Source organism: Alosa alosa, chromosome 4 (genome assembly GCF_017589495.1).
Source record: "Alosa alosa isolate M-15738 ecotype Scorff River chromosome 4, AALO_Geno_1.1, whole genome shotgun sequence".
In the NCBI taxonomy this organism is placed as follows: Eukaryota; Metazoa; Chordata; class Actinopteri; order Clupeiformes; family Clupeidae; genus Alosa; species Alosa alosa.
Genome location: NC_063192.1, coordinates 2,193,225 through 2,216,337, shown reverse-complemented (window position 1 = coordinate 2,216,337; position 23,113 = coordinate 2,193,225). Strand labels below are relative to the sequence as shown.

At 41.1% G+C, this 23,113-nt stretch overlaps 1 protein-coding gene across 1 annotated transcript in view; it reads left to right on the top strand.

Annotated features, from left to right (window-relative positions):
• The window catches only part of itpr3 (inositol 1,4,5-trisphosphate receptor, type 3), a 199,040-nt gene that overhangs the window by 3,139 nt on the left and 172,788 nt on the right, over nt 1-23,113 (top strand). Inside the window, exon 2 of the mRNA XM_048240949.1 lies at nt 7,314-7,384. Within this exon, the coding sequence (XP_048096906.1) occupies nt 7,314-7,384 (71 nt within the window). The remainder of the gene's footprint in view (nt 1-7,313; nt 7,385-23,113) is intronic.

The window sequence follows — 23,113 nt, the reverse complement described above, 5'->3', positions numbered from 1 at the left end:
AACTCACAATGGATGCAAGAATTGTGAAGGTGATATCAATGAAGTGGTCTTATGTTAACATGTAACTTGGCCTGTTAAGATGTTTTTGATTGAAATAACTTGTGATTTAATTTAAATGACCACCTAATGCTGCAAATTCAACAAATGACTATTTTAGTTCTTCACAACCTATAAAATGTCTTGAAACTCTGCATAATAATTTGGAACAGGGCATTTGGAGTTTTTTTATATTTTTGATCATTGGGAGGTTTGTTAAATAAAACAAAATAAAATTTAAATTATACTCTTAACGGTTGATGACTTGAAAATTATACTGACTGTCATATGCATCAACTATTTAGGAACATTTGAGAAAAATGTAATTTGCATAATAATTTGGAACGCAGTGTAGACCCACAGATTTGCGCACTGTGGGTGTGACAGACGCGGGAATGGGAGAATACATGTAACACAGAGGTGTGTATCTGAAGTGCGTAAAAAAAAAACTTACACACGATTTACATGCAAATGGGAGAATTCCCCCCATTGTAATTACTAGTAAAAACATGTAAATAGGAGTAATATGTTGGAGTTTTTTGTCACTTTTGACAAAGACAAGTTGGTTATGACCACCTCAATGAACTATGCTAAGCTACAGTAGGCTAACGGTGGGTGCGTCAGACTGAGGGTGCATCCGACAGTTAAGAACGTATTACTCAACCGTCAATTCAGTATGTTCTTTATTAGTATAAGTATATATACTCTTTTGATCCTGTGAGGGAAATTTGGTCTCTGCATTTATCCCAATCTGTGAATTAGTGAAACACACTCAGCACACAGTGAACACAGTGTCTGCAACAACAGTGAGCTGCCTGCAACAACAGCGGCCCTCGGGGAGCAGTGAGGGGTTAGGTGCCTTGCTCAAGGGCACTTCAGCCGTGCCAATTGGTCGGTGTTCGAACCGGCAACCGGCAACCAAAGCGCTAACCAGTAGGCCACGGCTGCCCCATTAGGGGTGTCACGATTCTCCAAATTTAAAGTCAATTATATTACTATTTATGCATTTCACATGCTGGAAAGATGAATACAGTATGAATTTAAATTGGGTCATTTATGTAGTAAAAAATGTGAAATCAGTGCCTTCTTGACTGAGAAAAAGCTAAAAAATGTATTTTTGGCTCATGTCGATGAAAGCCAACAACTCCCAAAATTCCCTGCCCTTCACTGCTTTTCGCTGACCTGCGAAGCCACTCCCCAGGAAGTAGGCTACAAGCACACAGAGGGACTCATTAATGTAACATGTTGGCAGTAATAAGGATTCTAAAATTCAAATGGTCATTGTTTTATGTTGCACTCAATCTTGTAGTCATATCGAAGGTCCTGTTCTTCATACAAAAATCGCTATTTTGCGAACGTTAGCGGCACATTACCGCTCATAGCTGCCTGTTTGCACGAAAGCCACGCATTTGACATATTTTCATGTCGGATGCCCCGGCCACCCCGCCTCCTTCCCCTATTCATCTTCAATGTGTGAGACTTTCTCAGCAGCAAGCACACAGCGCCTGCAAAGTAAATAGGGTGCCCACTCCCCACACAGTGACATAGGATTGACTTGACGTGCAAATGAGTGATAGAAAACTGAGTAGCGCAAATTAAAGCTAAAAAATATTCAGACTTTTTTGCGAGCGCTTGTGCTGCCCTTGGCAAGATGCCGCCCTGGGGTGCGTTTTAGGATATGTTGTAAAATATTGAAGTTGTAGGATGTTGACAGGTTAAAACTTGATGTTTCACTTAAACCGTATGTTTATTTTGTCCCCTATGCCTGATGTTTCACTCATCCGGACCATGATGGAGGAATTAAACATTATGTCGTCAACCTTTTTTCCCAATTGAAATGACTATTTATCTAATAGGCTGCATACTCTAATGGAGCAACACTAAGGATAAGAAAATAAACCGCATCCAACATGAATTTGAACTTTTAATTAAAAAGAAATGGTCTATATATATGAACAATGTCAAAATTATAGCTCATCCTGAGCATCAACTGTTTCTTGATAGCCGCAGTAAGGCTACTGTCTGTTGGGAACCTTGAATCAGCTGATGTTCCGGACACAGGCAGGCAAAACAAGACAATTGCCTTTCCTCAGTATCTCACCTTCGGGATCCTCCTAAAATATGTCTCCTGGACACCCCTGTCAGTGCGTGGGCGCAAAGCTATGGTTCTCTACATACTGCTGTTTCCTTAGTCGATTCCGAGAGAGCATTGACACCACTAGTCCTCCCCAGTTAGCTTTCAAGCTTCAAAAGGTGTATTACTGCCACAGTTGTTTGAGAATGGAATTGCATCTCTGTCCGTCATTCTCAACAAGTTTGACACTGATGATTGATGGTACAGGGGCCATTCAGGGGCCAATTCGATTTCAGATGGGGCCAGGGCCCCTGTGGCCCTGCCCCTGTCGATACTGGCATCGGGGATGGGGCCGATACTGGGCCAATACGACTTGGTACTCGTAAAAATTCCCCAATACCACACACCGATACTTACAGTTTCCCCTAAATCATTGTAGCTGCTACGTTTTCGTGAAGCCTACTCGCGACACTTATTTCAGTCTTGCCACTTCAGTTCTTCACACTTGAAAAACATACAACTAGCTAGATTCATGTATCTGCTTTTGAATCTATGCAGCTAATGCTCTAGCACTTTTTTCTGTTTTCTGTTTAAACTATAGCTCAGCTAAACTTAACACTTAGTTAAGTGTAGCCTAGTTGTTGTCGTGCGTCGCTTGTGTGTTAATGTAGCTCTGTACTTCGCGCTAGTTAGGGATAAGTAGCCTAGCATAAAAAACAAACTCCGTGGAGTTTCCGTTTCAGTAGATAAATCTGATTTGCATAGTGTTTTGTTAGCACACATTTATACTGAGAAATGTTACCTTCCCTGCCTTTATTTCAGTCCAGATCATCACGTTCGTTGGATCATTATGCTCCAAGACCAAAGTCAACGCCCAATTCACTTCTACTGTAGCCAAAGTCATGAGCAACAGGCAGATGCAAGACATAGTGTGTGAGAAATCACCACTTTATTTAATGGCCAATAGTTAGACAATGCACAAGTCACTAAATCTGCTTTGGCAGCAATCAGTAGGCGGCAGAAGCATCTTCTCTCTTTTCCTCTTGCTAGGTGGCCGTTCACTCTACGTTCTTAAAGGAGCCACACCAATTTGACAAAGGTCTCTACAGTAGGATCACTTACCTAAATTAACATCTTCCCTCTGGAAACAGATTTAATTTGTTCATGACTGGCAGGACGTCTGAGAGGGTAAAGGCCAGGGCAAATAATCCATATTTGAAGAGTTCAGATGCAAAACCCTCTAAATCCGTCTGACCACTTTTCTTTTAAATGAGCATTTAAAATCAGGCTCCTATTGGTTTTTGCCTATAAATCGATATTTCAGACCAGGAAGAGAGTGGTATTTAGTGGGTTTTGAAGTTAAATTATTTGACTAACGTATACTTTGTGTGGAGAGCATCCACTCACCATCTTTATCTAATTTTTGACGTAGGTGGCATTTAGAGGCTTTTGCACCTGAACCCTTCATTTTTGAATCTGTCTGCTTTCACTACATCAGTACTACCTGATGGGCAACACAGTGCACTTGAATAGAAAATACTCTCCCTTCTCAAGAGGAAGCGCATTCCAGAGTGCACACCCATCATGACACTGGTTCCGTCAGATCCCAGACCTGTCACTTTGCTGATATCTAAACCACACTCCTTAAGAGCATCCACCACCTTATTGTAAATCCACTGCGCTGTCCCTGAGTTAAGGTCATAATTACTAAGGAAACTTCCAAAAAGGTCTTGTTTTCCAATTTTGTACAGTATCAACTTTTTGTTACTTTAATGTTCACAGATTCATCAATTATTAGAGCACTTTAGTGACTTCTTCAGTATGTCATTTAGCTCTTCAGTCAGAGTTTTCTACAGTGCGATTCCATTTACAGACTCATTATGTTAGTATAAATTTGCATCACTTTCAAAATCAGAATTCAATGAATTCTATAAATCTGTCAACCCAAAAAACTAATGTCATGGGAGATCATGTGTAGCCACCACTTTCAACTGCGATATTCACACGTTATTTCTAGATTTAGTGGCGATGTCACAGTGCCGCCTCATGGATTTTTTCTGCCTGGTCAAAGTAATTGCAGGTATGTACTTACAGCGGGGAAAATAAGTATTGAACACGTCAACATTTTCCAGTAAGTAATACTTCCAGTGAGGTTATTCACATGCATTTTTCACCAGACATTAGAATTAACTTAGGTAATCCACACATATAAAAAAATCAAAACATTAATGTCCATAAGTAGAGTTATGAGTAAAAAAGTGGAATGGCACAGGGAAAAAGTATTGAACACGCTAAGAAAAAGCAGTACACAAAGACAAGGAACAAGCTGGAATCTATAAGTAGTTAATAAGTAATTATCCCTCCTATCTGTGCAAATTAATATAAGCTGGGTTAGTACATATTAATGGGCTGTAAAAAGGTTTTTCGTTACCAAGGTGTCACACAAGAAACATTTCATGATTGGTAAAAGCAAAGAGCTCTCCCAAGACCTTCGCAACCTTATTGTTGCAAAACATTCAATGGAACTGGTTACAGATGCATTTCAAAACTTCAGAATCATCCAGTAAGCAGTATTGGAGCCATTATCTGCAGGTGGATCACTGCATTATTAACCGGCCATGCACAGGATCTCCTCGCAAGATTTCTGACCAGAAAGTCAGAAGGATAGTCAGAAGAGTAGCCCAAGAGCCAGGGACCACTCGGAGAAAGCTCCAGAAAGACTCGGAGGCAGCAGGTACAATTACAAGAAAATTATAGGTGATTCACTCCACCGCCATGGCCTCTATGCACCTTCACCCTGCATGACTCATGACTTCGACATGTCGAAGCTCATTGAAAGTTTGCTATACAACATTTGGACAAGCCTATGAAATACTGATAGAAGGTATTCTGGTCAGGCGAGCGCAAAATTGAACTTTTTGGATGTCATACTACACACCATATTTGGAGGAGAAATGGCACTGTGCATCACCCTGAAAATACCATACCAACAGTGAGGTTTGGAGGTGGAGGCAACATGGTGTGGGGCTGTTTTCTTTGGTTAAATGGGGTGGGGGTCTGCCAAACCTGTCAACTGATTGTCTAACCTGTCAGATGACGCACTTATCAGCTGGCTGTCATACCCGTCAGCTGATTATCTAATGCAGCTGACGTACCTATTAGTTGGCTGTCAAACCCGTCAGCTGATTGTCTAACGCGTCAGCTGACGCACCTATCAGCGGATGCGGGAACTTTTGAATGACTTTAAATGGGGTACGAGAAGAGGAAAGAAGGGTGAAAAATGTTCGGGGAGTCTAGGCGAGACCTGAGATATCGGCCGACTGGAACATAAAGCTAATTGTGGAAATAGCTAAAAGCCACACCGCTTTAACGGACGACAAAGGGCCTAATGCGATCGTTGCCGCGTTGGAAACCGGTAAGGCTGATCTATTTTTGGGTTGCTGAGGTTGTGTCGCGGACACAACGTGCTTTTTCATCTCATGGTACTGGCTGACTTCATACAGTTGAAGGAATGATGAATGGAGTCATTTTGTACTGGGAGAATCTTGCCATCCACCAGGATGATGAGGATGAGACATGGCTAGACCTTCCAGCAGGACAATGATCCAAAGCATTCAGCAAATGAAACTCAATTAGTTTCAGAGAAAGGAAATTGAGGCTCTGAACTTGAATCCAATTGAACAGTTTTGGAAGTTAACTAAAGATCAGGATTCACAAGAATCTTCAATATTAAAGCAACACCAAAGAGTTTTTTGTACCTTAAAATAATGTTTCCAAAATCGTTTCAGTGGTTCATCAACTCGTAACAGGGTGAACGGCACTTTCTGCATTTGCTTCGCGGCCCTCTATCGGCTATAACCGCACTATGTAAGTTTGCCGGATCGGGTAGCGGTTCTGTAGTTTGATGGAATGAGACATGAAAAACTACAAATTTGACTTGCATCCGATGTCGCAATACATCGTACTTTCATAAAATCATGCAACACATTATACCTTGTCTGTGGACATTGTTATTGGCAAAGCTGGTGCTGGATAAACAAATAGTGCATGCGACAGAGGAAAAGTTCTTTGGTGTTGCTTTAAAAGACTATCTGTTTAAAAGCATGGGCCAAAATCACACCTGAATACTGCGACTGATTAGTTTCGTCATACAGGAAATGCCTTGAAGCTGTCATTACAAATAAAGGCTTTTCCACAAAGTATTTGAGAAATTTCAGTAGGCGTGTTCAATACCTTTTTCCTGTGTCATTCCACTTTATTACACATAACTCTACTTATGGACATTAATGTTTGGAGTTTGTCATATGGGTGGATTTACGGAGTTAATACTAATGTCTGGTGACAATTTCATGCAAATGGCCTCATTCGAAGTATACTTACTGAAAAAAATGTTGACGTGTTCAATACTTATTTCCCCAGCTGTAGATGACTGACTACAGTATGTTTTTCAAATTGATGGACCCTTTAGTGAAACCATTCCTTTTACCAGCTGTCTTAAAGATAGTGCAGAACATTTTATCGACACCATCCACCTTTTGTATTTTTCTTGCCATTTTTTTATTGAACACCTTTTTGAGTTTTTTTGAGGACTCAAGGACTCAGTTGCTAACTCCTCTTTAGCTTGGTGCTTGCTGGCCTTGGCTGATGTAAAAGGAGTTTCATCATTTACATTTGTCTTGGAAAAACTGCCCAAGGGATGTCTGTTTCGACATTTTGGTTGGTAGACAGCAGTCGGTCTAGCGATAGCCTAATGTGCGTCTGTGTCATGCAGTCATAACGTGTTTGTGCACAATCAGTCTGGGGTGTATGCACAAGCTTTAGAGACACCTGTGTTTGTTTTCCATGGTGTTTGTTGAAATAAAATTACTTGACATAATGACTTAATGCAAGTCTCACTGAATTTATTGCTTGCTCACACATGCATTGATGTTCTCCTGTTGCACCATACCAGAAAGAGACTGGGGGAAGGGTGGCATCCCAAGTTAAAGTCCAATTGTGTGGGCATAAGCCTCATGCCACACCTAAACTAAACCTGTGGGAAGATGGAGAAAATATAAAAATTCAGTAAATTGTTACTGTGGGGAATCTCTGGGAAACACTAACCCTGCTACATATGTTTAAGTACATCAAAGAAACATCTCTGATATAATTTGAAGTGACCCAATGGTGAGACCCAATTCATTTGTGTGCATGTACTCTCCAGGCTTGTAGATGACCGCTGCGTAGTTGAACCAGCAGGAGGGGACCTTGAAAACCCTCCAAAAAAGTTCAGAGGTATGTATGTATGTATGTATGGATATGAGTGTGTGTGTGTGTGTGTGTGTGTGTGTGTGTGTGTGTGTGTGTGTGTGTGTGAGTATTTACAGTGCATAGGGAAAGTATTCAGTGCGTCACTTTTTCCACATTTTGTTATGTTACAGCCTTATTCCAAAATGGATTCAATTGATTTTTTCCTTAAAATTTTACACATAATACCCAATAATGACGACCTAAAACGTTTGTTTGAGGATTTTTGCAAATTTATAGAAAAAAAGAAAAGAAAGAGAAGAAATCACAGTACATAAGTATTCTCAGCCTTTGCGATCAAGCTCAAAAAAAGCTAAAAAAAAAGCTCAGGTGCATTCCACCAGGTTTCCACTGATCATCCTTGAGATGTTTCTAATTGGAGTCCACCTGTGGTAAATTCAGTTGATTGGATTTGGAAAGGCACACACCTGTCAATATACAGTAAGGTCCCAAAGTTAACAGTGCATGTCAGCCCACAAAACAAGCTTGAAGTCGAAGGAATTGTTTGTAGACCTTCAAGACAGGATTGTCTCGAGGCACAGATCTGGGGAAGGGTACAAAAACATTTCTGCTGCTTTAAAGGCCCCAATGAGCACAGTGGCCTCCATCAGTGGTTAATTTGTCAAGTGGGAGGTCCCGGAACGCAGAGGGGGGTGGGGGGTGGATCCGGCGACTCAACACTGGGGTTGGAGGTAACGGAACCAAAAAAAAAATTACACCGCCTACGTAGCTTCTCTGACTAAGACAAATGCTGTGTGTGTACATCAGGGAAATGCTGCACACTGCATGGGTGTAAAAAAAAAAATACACTGCAACAATCGTTTTCACAAGCAGCAATTATCCATCAGACTATTAAATTAGCCAAACATGAACATGCAAACAGCAACAGGCTACCTGTGGGACTTACATAGAAATTAAACCATATCTATATATATATATATATATATATACACTGTAACAAGATTCTGTGATTTTCACAGCATCACTGCTGTTTTTGAGAAAAATGTGTACTGTATTTGTGAATACAGTATGTTGCTAATGGTTTAAGCTATGAATTATGGTCAATTATGGTCAAACTACAGTAATAAAAAAATTTGCTGCGAATCATAACACAATAATAAATCTGACTCCTCCCTCACTTGTCAGCTTTTTGAACATTTTGAAAAACATGGCGGGAAAATCAGTTGGGGTTTTCTGTTTTCTTTTGCACATAAATACTGGGTTAAGCTCCCGATAGCAAGGTGACATTGATATTATGTTGATTTTCCATCCAAATCATCATTTTGAAAAGATATTGAAAAGTCATGGATTTATGGTTTACTGGGAAATTTTGACGGGGTAATTTAAACGTGCACCGCGCGACGACATTTGAACTGTCCGGCGGGAGATCATTTTTGAGCAACAGTTCAGTCAGTCAGACCAACGGTGTTCGGCACTCTGTCAAGTTCGCAGCTCCACCTTAATGGTAAGCAAGCATTTATTTATGTAACGTTAATGTTTCATTGTGAAATTGTACTACATTAAATTCGGGCATGTGTACAGTCTATGTACGTTGTACTGTCTAACTTACAAACTCATCCATGCTTGTTGGATCAACTAAGTAAGTAGAAGCTAAAGTTAGGCTAGCTATCATAGTTGCTGTTGCTATGACGGTGGCATTAACGTTAATGTTTTATGTTACGTTAACGTTATGGCAGTCTCATTTATATTAGGCCTACCTTAGTTCTAAGTAAGTTACAGTTTATTATATTCATATAATTTATATAAAACATTCGCTAGTAGCAAAGATTGTTAAGGCGGAGCAAGATATTTCATCAGGAGCCACTTCCGGGAACCCGGATCGCACGAGGGGGGGGGTCAAAATCCCCCTTTATGCAGAGCAGAGGCAGCGACTGCTCCATTGAAGTCTATGAGCATAGCTCAGAATTTCACCACATATGCTAAGGTCTTGGTTCTATAGAGTTAGGAATGTGAATTTCGGGCACATTTTCATGATCCTCAAACCCTTCTGAACATTTCAGGTACATTTTTAGCATTTTTGAGCAATCCAGTCTGGAGAAAATCAACCTTATATCAGGTGTCGCCGGTTATTTCTGCCGCTGCTGTTGGCCGGTTGCAACTTACGCTCGTCAATACGTCATCGACACGCCTCTTTATGCAGACAGGATTCGATCCCCATTTCGCGCCCATAGACATGAACTATGACGAAGTATCTTACTCCGCCTTAACAATCTTTGCTAGTAGTGCTAGGCCTAGTATGTTACTGTCACAATGTTAGGCTGAAGATGATGTGCTGCTGGTTAACGTTAACGTGGAGGTTTAGCTGCTACCAGCTAACTTATGTAACGTTAACTCCTCGTAATCATGTACGGTTTTGTGAGTTTAATAGGCTAACTTTAGCAATATTGATATAAGGTAACTTTAAGTCACATCTGACTATCATTAACCGTTGTTCGGACGAACAGCGCGAATGGCTGTTGCTGCAAGCAAACATCATCAATGAGCTCACCCAGCTGGCTAACGTTAAATATACCTTGCGAAACTGAGTTATGCTAACACCATCTTCAGCCTGGCATTTTGACCGTAAACTCAAAAAAACATGCAGTATATATATACATGATTATTCTAAACTTTAACTTGTAAGTAGCCTTCAGTTTCAGTTGAACATTGTTATCTAACACTGTTTATCTTTTTTTCTTCTATTTCTGCTAGGTGCTGCTTCACTCTGCTACTGGTGGTGGATCAGGCTGACTGCAACCGTTGGTCTAACGTTGGGATGCAGCACACGAGAATTTCTAAACGGAAAAACAGTGAATAAATGTACTTGCTTTTCAAACTGATAACAAGTTGTCAATGGTTATTTATGCAAGTTTGTGTAGCTAAACCATACCTAGGCCTAGCCAAATTTATCCTGGCTGTAGATAAAGCAGGATATGAATTTCCCAAAATTACTGTATATAATATTACAGCACTGGTATTACTACTGTACTTAGTTACAGTATGATCCATAAGTACTGTGATTAAAAATACGGTAGACAATTCAATACTGTATACATTACAGCACTGGTAGTACTACTGTAGTTTGCATTTACAGTATCAGGCATAGGTACTGTGATTTCATATACAGTAGGTGTACTGTAGAGTGAAATACAGCAACTTGCTGGTTATTTAAACTTTTTACAGTGTAGGCTATATTGCAATAATGACCAGACCACCCAATAATCAACACAAACACAGCATGGAATAATTGTGATTTCTTTGTGCGTAGCCCTCTGCCAGCGCTTCAATGTTGCACTTTTGTGCCGCTTTCTGGAACGGATAGGCCACCTTGAAGGTGCCGCTCCGTCTGGTAGGCTATAGTGCCATCTGATATTCTTTTCAAACTACGACACCGTTGCATATCTAACTCCAAAAGCATATCAGGTACACAGGTTTTGCATTTGTGAAACTGGGTAAATGCCAAGTTTTCTTTCCATTACTCTTCCATTCCATTGCTCTACGTTCGCAGTAAAACCCTCTTTAGACTTTTTGACCAAGACATTTTCTCCCAGTTCACCACACTCTGCGCACTAATATTTCTTGTAGGCAAACAATAAACATTGTAACATTGTCAGTGTCAAAGGGTTAGTCAATCAAGTATACTGCTCAAAAAAATAAAGGGAACACTTACAGTTAAAACACATTTTTTAAAACACATTTTTTGAAACCTTCCACCCCTTTCTCCATTCTCAAACTACATTCACAGAATGTCTGACAGTTCTTCCAAAATAAAACACTCGCCTCAGAAGTTTTACTTGCGCTCAGAACCAAACAGTTTCAGAGTACTGATCCAATGTATGATTGAAGTGTTCCCTTAATTTTTTTGAGCAGTATATGTAACCTGCGTTGTGTTGAACCTGCGCGATTCAGCCCTGCACACGCCCGGACTTGAACACGCGAACAGCAGCACCTCGGATCGGGAGGCGAGCACGCTAACAATTGAGCCAGTAGCCCAGGCTACTGGCTCGCATGCCAGCAGCACTCTTGAGGCGTCGGGGAGTGAGGCTTACCACCGTTCCACAAGCACAGCTAAGCTAGCTGGCATCCGTTACACTAACCCCCCTAAACCTCACTCCCGATCCGGGTCACGGCACCAATGTAACCTGCGTTGTGTTGAATCTGCGCGATTCAGCCCTGCACAAGCCCGGACTTGAACACGCGAACAGCAGCACCTCGGATCGGGAGGCGAGTGCGCTAACAATTGAGCCAATAGCCCAGGCTACTGGCTCGCATGCCAGCAGCACTCTTGAGGCGTCGGGGAGTAAGGTTTACCAACGTTCCACAAGCACAGCTAAGCTAGCTGGCATCCGTTACATATAGTTAAGAATAAAAGTAAGAGACTTTACTTCCAAAGAAGTAATTACAATAGGCTAGGTTAAGTTATAGCTTAGGCTACATCAGGCCCGGTGTTAAAAAGTCCATTGCCAAAATTATTGTAGCCTAATTTAGGGCATTTACTATTACCAATATTGAAAGGGGAGATAAAACAGAGTTAATCAAGACCATTTTTTTTTCACAAGTTCGTTTTATCCATTCTCCGACCAGAGCTGCGTTATTAGGCTATATATCGGGCATGCGGCCCGTCATCTATTGGCCATGAAAAATACTGCCCTGTGGCCAAAGTTACTTGCTGACCCCTGCTCTACACCTCGTGTCCAGTGCAGTTCAATGTCCTTTCACAATCCATGACCTCACGTATGGAAAAGGGTTAAAGTGGCGGGCCGTCAAGGCATTTAGGCGATTCATTTTTCATAGTGACACAGGAGGTGCCGGATCCAACGTCTGAGGTGCATGAACATGTTTCAGCTCAAATTAAGCCCGGGCCTTCATCATCCGTAAATGGAAGAAGTTTGGAACCACCAGGACTCTTCCTAGAGCTAGCTGTCCCTCTAAACTCAGTGATCGGGGGAGAAGGGCTTTAGTTAGGGAGGTGACCAATAACCCGATGGTCTGTAGAGAGAGGAGAACCTTCCAGAAGGACTACGCTGCAGCACTCCACCACAATGCTGCAGCACTCCACCAATCAGGCCTGTATGGTAGAGTGGCCAGAGGGAAGCCACTCCTTAGTAAAAGGCACATGGCAAACAACCATGAGACAAAGATCAAACTCATTGGTGTGAATGCCAAGCGTTGTTTGGAGGACACCAGGCAGCGCTCATCACCTGGCCAGTACCATCCCTACAGTGAAGCATGGTGGTGGCAGCATCATGCTATGGGAATGTTTTTCAGTGACAGGAACTGGGAGACTAGTCAAGATTGAGGGAAAGATGAATGCAGCAATATACAGACATCTTGGAAGAGAACCTGCTCCAGAGTGCTCTTGACCTCAGACTGGGGTGACGGTTCACTTTCAACAGGACAACGACCCTGAGCACACAGCCAAGATATCGAAGGAGTGGCTTCAGGACAACTATGTGAATGTCCTAGAGCAGCCTTTCTCAAACTTCTTTGACCTGAGGCCTGGTCATGGCAGACTTTGAGGTCATAGGGTCCACCTACACGACCCACCCCCCAATCATATTATCATTATCACAATTATTATTGTTATGCAATATTGTTTATTATACATGCACTTCAAAGCAGTCAATGTTTAAAGTGCTAACATGCACATCAGAGGACTTCTTTACTAATGTAAAATAGATGAGTACAATTACTTTTGCATGCTTGCATACTGTACTTCTCAAAACAACAGCAATTATATGGGTGCCATTGTTTTGGGATGGTTCCCCCATGCAAGCATCATGCACTGGTAAGTAAATGGAGAAAATGTTGACATGCTTTTTAATGTGATCTAATTTGAATGTCTGAATGTAAGGATTCAGAAAACAATACCAGTTATTACCGTGCATGAAAATGCACTGTTCTATTATTCGACTTCTTCTTCTTCTTCTTCCTTCTTCTTCTTCTTCCTACCAAATTTCTGCATCTAATTCAACTTCAACCGTTCAATGTAGAAACTCTGTTCAAACTTTGCAACGTAGGTCTTGAAAAGGACACTTGTATTTTTCGGTTGTGTAAACTTTATACTTTTTGTGATATTAACATAAATCAAGCTCATTTTTCCCCATAGACTTTGCATAGTCACTATGACATCACGATGGGCTAATCAAACTGATTTGCACCTGTATCAACTGACAGCTGCTCAACTAGACCCCCTCACAGAGCCAATTAACGACTTAGAATGCAATCAACTGCGCTCTCTCACTGACTGCAGCAACTTCAATGGAACCTCTTCTCTGTCTCTCTCCATTGAACTGGATAGCTCACTTTTCTCTTCCCCACTTTCTTTCACTTCTTTTTCTTCACTTCATCCCTTAAACTATCTGTCTATCAACATCCAATAAACTATCTACCTATGCACACTATTAAATAATTTAGCTATTTAAACTACTCAATTTGAACTGTTCAGCCATTCCAACTGTCAGTTGTCATCAACTATGACTCCCGCCAAAATATTTTCTCTGCCTAAAACGGTTTAAAAATAAAAGTCCTCACTAAAATAATTCCCTATTAAATAATTTAACAATTTAAACTATTCAACTATTTAACTGTTAAGCTATTAGTTAGCTGTCAGTTGTCATCAACTATGACTCCTGCCAACTGTTTCCTCTGCCCACAATTGTTTTCAAATAAAAGTTTGTTTTGCATTTTATGTTAATGTATGTTTTTGCGTCCAATTCAGCTTCAACTGTTTAACGTACAACGGTGCAACTCACCGAGTGGTTAGTGGTGTTCCTTGATGTTCCAAAACAAGTAGCGTAGCGAAATACAGTATCTGTCGGGTTTTATTTGGCATTTTGTAAAATCCCATTGATTTCTGTTGGAAGACTCATTGCACATTGATATTACTGTGTCACCGTCTATTAGCTTGTTTCCATCCAACTCATGCGAATTAGTGATGCGCATCCGTGGTAATGCGCATAAATTAAATGCGCATTAGTCAGCGTTTCCAACACCTATTGATTCTAAGTATTTTGGGACACTTTGCCTATGTTGAGTGAAATGGACGCCCTCCTCTCTGCGGTCGGAATAGCCTAGGCCCTATAGGCCTAATTAATTCCTTCATTTTGAAAATATTTTGTTTAATATTGATTAGAAGGAGAAGGCGGAGAATGTTTATATTGCGCAATCGGGTGTTGGCAGCTTCCCATCGCCGGAGACCGCCATACACTTGGGAATGACCAAGGTCTCGGCAGTTTTTTTGTCAAATTTGGCACTTCACTGTAGAGCTTAATTTCTATCATTTCACGTGGGCTCGGGCTTGCGCGGTAGGCTAAATGAGCGGTCAGGTGATGCGTTTCGGTTAGCTGCGAGAAAGATGCAGAAATGGATGCTTAGGAGGTGAAACAGAGGCTGGCCTCTTGTGACTGGCGTTTTAGTTGCACCGGCAAAGAAAGCAGTCTAAGGTGTGAAAAAGTTTTGATCATGTGCATAATGAGAATAATGAGCCAGTGGTTATGTAAAATCCAAAGGATGCAACATTCTGTAGAACGACAGGGAATTCGTCGCTGATAAGGCATGTTGATCAAAGCTGTCAGTGCCCATCAGGATCACGTTTGTTAGGCTACAGCAACAAAATCAAACCCTGCAAAGGTGAAACAAATGGTTACGGAGAAGAAATGTGTCAGCTTTCGCTGTAAAGACATTAGGCCTTTTAATATTGTAAATGGCGAGGGGTTTGAAAAGCTGGCGCAAGAACTAATTAATGTCGGGGCTGCGTATAGGAGGGTTCCCGCAAACTTCAGAATGCTGAGAGGACTTGGGCTATTTTATTTCTTTGTTCCAACCTCCAAGTGGCCTAGGCTACGTTAGTCGTGAATAAATGATGTCAAATGTTACTCATTCTTGACAAAAGGCAAAAGAGCTGCGTGCGTGCGGACATTTGAATAATGTCGGGCTGTAAACGGGTTCGGGCTTTTAAAAAGCTGTCAGTCTCTGGCTCGGTCAGGGATCGGGCTGATTTCTGTGGGGCTCGGGTCTTGTCGGGCCTAAATTGTAAGGCCCGATTATAGCTCTTCTTCACTGACCAACAGTGGGTGGAGACCTTTAGATTCACAAGTCAGGGTTTGAAGAATTATGACGAATGATAGACCTGCTGTTGCCCCGAGTAGGCTACTCGTTGTCAGATGCCTATCCCAACAAACAAGCCATCTCATCTATCTATTGCAGGAACGTCTGTCTGTCTGTCTGCGTGTCGTTGGTCCGTTTGATTTCAAACTTGGCAGGTGTCTTGCTACTGGCATGAGTAGTGTCTTGCTACTGGCATGAGTAAGTCCAGTGCATAGTTTGACATTGTTTGGATATAAAAAGCTAAATATATCGTTATATGTCGGTAAAAGAAGCATGTTGGCTTTCTCTTTAAATGCTTAGCTGGAATGATGTTTTTCCCTATCATCCTATTGTTAAAGCAGGCATACCTGCGGGCATGTAATCGGGCTACAGGTTTTCTACAGGAATGGCATGTTTGAACGGGCACTGCACTAGTTGTATAAACTTGCGATGTGTGCCGATCGAGTTTTTGGCGAAAACTTTAGCGTCAGCAAAACAATTGTGCACCGATGTGTGTATTCAGTTTGTTTTATTCTACGGAAACAAGCAAGAGAACACATCAAGTTGCCTAATGTTATAGGGAAGCGCCAGAGATTGCTGAGATTCTCTGAAGGTTACGTCATATGATGCGAATAAACCGCTTCCATTAACTTTATTCGCATTTTACCTTATGTGCATTGAGAGTTAATCCACCCCCCTCTAGCGAATCAAATATAGATGCGCATTAGGATTTTTGATGCGCATTTCACATGTTTACAACCAGAATTTCTTATTCGAATAGATTAAATGCGCATTAGGAAGTTGGATGGAAACACGCTATATGCTTCAGGCTCAAATATTGAGCGGAAGTTTATACGCGGTTGTAAGGTGTTCCACAATAGCAAATAAGACGGCTGGAAATCATACATTGCGCCGATATATTTGATTTTAATAATCAACGAACACCACTAACCACTCAGTGAGTTGCACAGTTTTGAAAACGAATGTTAAGGGTTGTTTTAGGACATGTTTGAGCATGCCTGTAGGCAGCCACTCTGACTAATCAAAGGCGATTCAAAACGAGTCAGAAAAGTCGAGACGGGACCAATCGTCAAAATTTCGGTGTCCACCACTCTAGTTCATCCAAAACAAACCAGAAAAGGGACTCAAAGGAAAATTCTGGTATTTAGCACTTTAACAAAAATCGAGTTTATTTTTCCTCATAGACTTTGCATTGGCACAATGACTTCACACTATGAAATCATTAAATTGATTTGCACCTGTATCAACGGCCAGCTGCTCAACTAGGTCCCCTCAAAGAGTCAATTAAGCTGACTGCACCTGTATCAACTGCTTTCTGCTCAACTGCGTCTCTGTGCCTCTCCATTCTACAAGGATATAAGGCACATTCCATCCAACTTTTTATCCATCCATCTTCAAACCATTTACTCATCCACCCATTAAACTATCTATCAACATCCATTAAACAATCTGCCTATCAACATCCAATAAACTCTCTGTCTATCAATATCCATTACACTATCTACATTCAAGTTTTAAACTATCTACTCTGTCTCAGGCTTTAAGCATACAATCTGGCTCTCTTGAGACTACAGGTCCAACTGTTTAAAAATAAAAGTCTGCACTACAATAATTCCCTATTAAATAATTTAACCGTTTAAACTACTCAACTTTTTAACTGCCAACTGTCAGTTATCATCAACTATGACTCCTATGACTCTCGAACTGTTTCCTCTGCCCACAACTGTTTCAAAATAAGTTCTCACTACTTCTAGCAAACATTAGCTAAGTAACATGATTAGCATAATTAGCATGGTTAGCATAACTGCTAGCAAACATTGCCTAAGTTAGCTGAGTAACACTGTTAGCACAGTTAGCTTGTTCACATTGTCAGCATAGTTAGCTTTGTAGCTAAGTTAACTTTCATAACACTGTTAGCACACTGTTAGCATAGTTAGCTAATTAGTAACATTAGTTTAAAATTTTACTTCAGCCATTCCAACTGTCAGTTATCAGCAACTATGTACCTATACACAGCCATTAAACTATCTGTCTATCAACATCCATTAAACTATTTGCCTATAAACATGCATTAAACTATCAACCACTTTATCTACATTCAACTTTTAAATTGTCTACTTTTAAACTATTAATTTTTTATTAAGCTTTGCAACCACCATGTCTATCCTAGCATCACCTTAGTAACCATCTCTGCATTATCTATTTTAACTACACATGATATTTTACATCACAACTGTTGCATTTTCATGCACTGGTAATTCCTCGGAATTACATTTTCTAGTTATGTATGGTAATCGGCGGAACAGATAGGCAAAAATCACTACTCTGGAGATCTTTAACAGGACGAAAAATTAGGCTACAATAGCTTTTGGCTACGTTATATTCAAATTTGACTATACACTCAATGCTAAACAGTGAATTTTCCAGTCTCTGCTGTGTTTTATGGAAGTTGCAAAAATACCACGTTCTATTAAATGTCATTACTTTGTAGCCTTCCGACCGGTTGAAGCAGAGCTTTGTTACCAATGTTACGAGTGGTTTCTCTTGCACAGGAGTGCACACCCATGACGCTCATACCACCACACTTAATTGTATGTCTGTTTGATGACACCAAATTAGCAAGTATTTCCTCTTGACTGCAGAAACATTTTTCTTTTTCTGTTAGTCCGCGGTTCCTTGATCAATTGCGCAGAAAATTATCATATGAAGCACAATTTTACTCTGCGGCTCCGCGGACTAGTCTCCACGTCACCAGTCCGCGGCCCTTAGTTTGAAAAACGCTGTCCTAGAGTGGCCCAGACAGAGCCCAGACTTAAATCCATTGAACATCTCTGGAGGGATCTGAAAATGGTTGTGCACCAATGCTTCCCATCCAACCTGATGGAGCTCGAGAGGTTCTGTTAAGAGGAATGGGCGAAACGGGCCAAAGATAGGTGTGCCATAACCTGACTTCGCCAGATGAATTTCGTTCCGCCTAGCTCCGCTCATCCATCTGGGATCGATCCATTTGAGTGGTGTTTCAGAAGGCTGGGCCTTATCAAAAATCCTTGCATATGATTGGATAAGCCACTTGTCCGTCATCTATTGACGTGCTACTTCAACCACTCACATCAAAGCCAACCCGTGACGCTGAGAACAGTCTCATAGACGCTTCTACGCCACATCTATGAAACTCCCGCCCTGCGTCCTGATTGGCTCTACCATAAAATCTGGTGCCGAAATCACTCTTAACAGAAGCGATCCCAGATGGATGTGAGTGGAGCTAGGCGGACCTAGGCGGAACGAAATTCATCTGGCGAAAGTCAGGTTAGGTGTGCCAAGCTTGTGGCTTCATATTCCAAAAGACTTGAGGCTGTAATTGCAGCCAAAGGTGCCACAACAAAGTATTGCACAAATACTGTGAATACTTAAGGTTATGGTATTGGTATTTAGCAGACACTTTTGTCCAAAGCGACATACAAATAACAACAATACAACAGTTAAATTTAAGGCGAGACACTACAGGTGAATAGGGTAAAAAATGTAAAACACATCAAATGGAGACTGTATTTTTCGTTGATCAATCACTACAGAGCTTGTTCTGGTATACGCTATAGCCCCAAATCGCAAACAGTGGATTAGCTAAGGGACATGAACGAAACGCTTCCCAAATAGTATTTTTTTAACCAGTAATATTGTTCAAAACAGCATCAAACCTCGTCAGTAGCTTGCTCAGGGTCCCTACACATAAAACGAAGCCCCAACAACGTAGTTGGCGAACCCGGAGTTTATTACAAAAGACTGTTAAGAACACTTACCAACTGTCCCCCTACCAGCTACAGTGGGCAGTGCTTCGACTTGGCCAGCTTCCCTCGCAGTCCGCGCGCGGGATCACGCTGTATCACGCAACTTTAATTTGTATTTTTTCAGTGACGCTGCAACGACGCTGCAACAACCCAAACAACTGGCAGATCTCTCAAGTGAGCAGGGTGTCTCGTAAAAAGAAATGGAGCCTGGAAAACCCTACACAGACTTCACTACAGACTTTAGCAGACAGGTTTAGAAATAATTTAATAGCCAGAAATATGCCTGCCCTGCCCTAATAAAGAAATATTTGGTTAACTGCGAGTGAGTCCCGTTTGCAGTCGTAGAAGAAACGCAGGACAAATTAAACATTCTGGTTTTCTCCAAGTGCAACGATGATAGACGGACATCATTTGGACAAAATATAGAGCATATTAACCTCCGTTGCTGAGCCAAATGCCTTCCTGTTACATCCTGTTATCACGCGATATCAGGCGATAAACAATTTTTGATGGTCACAAGTTTACTTCATTAGGGACTGTTCGTTATTTATTTAAGGGGCTGCCGGAGGAGTTTTGGGAGCATTAGTCCAAAAAGACGTGACCCTCCCTCGCCAGCAAGAAATTTTTCTATGACCCTCCAAAGTGATTATGAAAAAACGCATGACCCTCCCCTTCAATTTATTGATGCCTTCTGTAGGCTACTGGGTCAATTTGGGAGCTTGCATGCTACCACACCTTCCTTAAAATGCCTTGAAAAGGCTGTCGTTTGTACAATTTCATAAATAATCACCGGGACCGAAACCTAGCCTACCTGTCAACTTTTTCCGGGTTTATATTTATATTTTATAGCCTATAATATTAGCCGAGTCACATATTTGGCCATAAGCCGTTTATCACGAAACCAAACTACAAAGGCGAACACTTTAACAGGGGGAATTAATTGGGCATGAATCATGCTGAACGCTATTTGTCAATGAGTTAAAACACACATGACATTAGCGTAGTTAGCTTTTGGGAAACGCACCCCTGATGTGTGATCAGTGGAATATGTGGAGGGAAGTGGCAGTGTTTTTTTGCGCGTCTGCAGAAGTCAGCCAAATATGAATGTAATTCTGCGGCATAAAGCAGATGTATTTGTTTATTGTACAGAAAAATAAAAATGACATGTCAAGCAGTCAATTGACTACATTGCAGTCAAGAAGTAGGGCAAATTAATTTATGAAACCAAAACGTGGGTCATAGTTGTCTAAGCCTCTATTTCTATTGCGTAGCCTGTTAAAAATGTTGCCAGATAGTATTAATTCGGCAACAACATTGTTTTCTGCAGAAGCCTACCCAAGGCTACAGATTAATTCTGAACAGTTATTTCTCTACTGGCTCAATTATCACACCACTGTTTTGATTTGCGTAGTTGCGTTACCCCCAACACTGACAATAATGTAGACAGCAAATTTCGATTTTGATTTTCGTTACCACCGTGTAGTCAAGACTTAAGCCATACCCAAGTAGCCTAAATCGAGTTAATGTTTAATTATGCATGATTTATTTTGTTATTGAATTCGTAGGCTGGGATTACTCTCGGCAACAATTATGTTTAGCCTCCTGCTTTTTCAGAAGGGGCGGCAGGCAGAGCGATGTACAGTGGCAGAGCAACACACAGTGGTACTAAAGCTTCACGCAGCTTCACGCCACGTAATCCGCGACTGAAGTGGTCATTTGAAAGCGATGCCCACTGTACTCCAACCCTAGCACACGGGGAATAGATTAACCAAACGTGACGGCACAACAAATCCTTGTGATACTGGGTTGGGAAGTTGTATCTGTCATGTAGCATAATCATACAATAAGCCTTTTTGTGCCATAAGGCCATCGAGTATGAAAAAATGGAATGTTTGGCGCATCTGCAAAGGGTTAATGCAGAAAATTACCCTGGGGTCCATTTTCGCTGGAGTTACACTTTAATGTTTACATATGCAAATGATGCATTGTCAAATTAAATATGCACTAATTTGTTTTCATTGTGTTCACATATTAGATGGGAAACAAATTACAGAGGGATTTATGGATATCTATTTTGGTTATCCTGTAAATCGGAATATGCTGTCAATAGCCTAAAAAAATTCATCATATAAACCAGGCTTGGAATAATATATCAACAAATCCCTCTGTAAAACTCTTCTAAATATAGTTAGGCATAAGACTAGAAAGTTTGGTGTATGTAAGTGCTTCTGAAGTGGAGATTTCGTGCTCAGAGTGGGAGAGGGATCTCATTTTGAGAAAACAGCCTTGAAACACAGCTAATGAGATACTGTTCTCAGCTTAGACTCGCCTTTGAACTTTTGCGATTGGTTGCTGAAATACAAAGAAAGTGTCCATATTTGCGTTGGTGCGCACAGTTGTTTGTTGGTGTGAAAGAATACATAGTAAGGTAGCAAACTAGCCCAAAATTTAATTCTGGCCACTATAAGGAGCCAGTGGAGAGTAACTAGGAGAGGAGTTACATGTGTCCTCTTTGGCTGATTGAAGACCAGGCGAATCAGTAACGATCTTACTACACAAGCACGTAGGCAAGCTAACAGTGAATTAGCAGTAGTCCAGCTGGGAGATAACCATGCCTGAACAAGAAGTTGTGTGGAAACTTGTGTCAGATGAGGTTTGATCTTCCTAATGCAATTGAGGCTACATGCTCAGAGAAATTAAGTCGGTCATCAATTACGACGCCCAAGTTATGTGCCGATCTAGTTGGGGTCAGTGAAGATGAGTCAAGCTGAATGTTAATCTGTTGGGGAATAGCTGTTTTAGCTGGAAACACCAGAAGCTCAGTTTTTGAGAGATTAAGCTGAAGGTGCCGATATTTCATCTAGACTGAAATATCCTTAAGGCATGCAGAAATCCGATGGGAAACACTAGAGTCCTCAGGTGGGAAAGATAGGTAAAGTTGAGTGTCGTCAGAATAGCAATGATAGTCAAATCCATGGGAGCGAATGGTCTCACCTAAGGAAGTGGTGTAGAAAAAAGCAGGGGCCCTAACATTGATCCCTGAGGCACACCTGTGGTGAGGTCATGAGACTTTGATACCAGTCCCTGCCAAGACACGCTGAAAGAATGCCCTTTAAGGTAAGATTCAAACCAGTCAAGAGCTTTCCCAGAAATTCCCAGTTCAGATAGTGTAGAAAGGAGAATGTCATGGTTAACAGTATCAAAGGCTGCAGATAAATCTAGTAGAATTAATACTGTTAATTCTAGTTGCTAATCACACCATTTAACATGACTTGAGAGGGACAGGATTCAGACTAAAAGACAGTCTGGCTCATGTCACGTTAACCTATGCATGAAAACCACATGTCACTTAGATATCGGTAGTTCACGTTGACAATGGAGAAAACGCTTAGCTTACTTTGTTTATGACAGAAATTAAGTTTTGTGCTAACATGTAGAAACACAACCCACAATACTGCCTTTATTTGGTGCAAATCTCCTTTACTTTCGTTGGTTAGGCTACAATCCACGATTCACATTACTAGGCTATCACCGCAAGTGCATACAAAATGTTTTTGGCCATGTTTTGCTTTAATCCAATTTACCTTCGTTACTACCAGTCGTAGCTTTTTTCCTGCATCGAATCGCGATTGAGTGTGCATCTAATTTAACAGCGGTGTCTCCGCAGAGACATCCCCTCTCCTTGTTTCATTTTTGCTGTTGTTGTGAGCAACCTCATTGGCTACGATATGAGAAATACTTTCAATGCTATCAGCTCCAGAAATGTATGGGTTTTCCTTAGCCTGTGCTACACCTTTCCAGCAAGTTGTGCAAAAATTTTAGT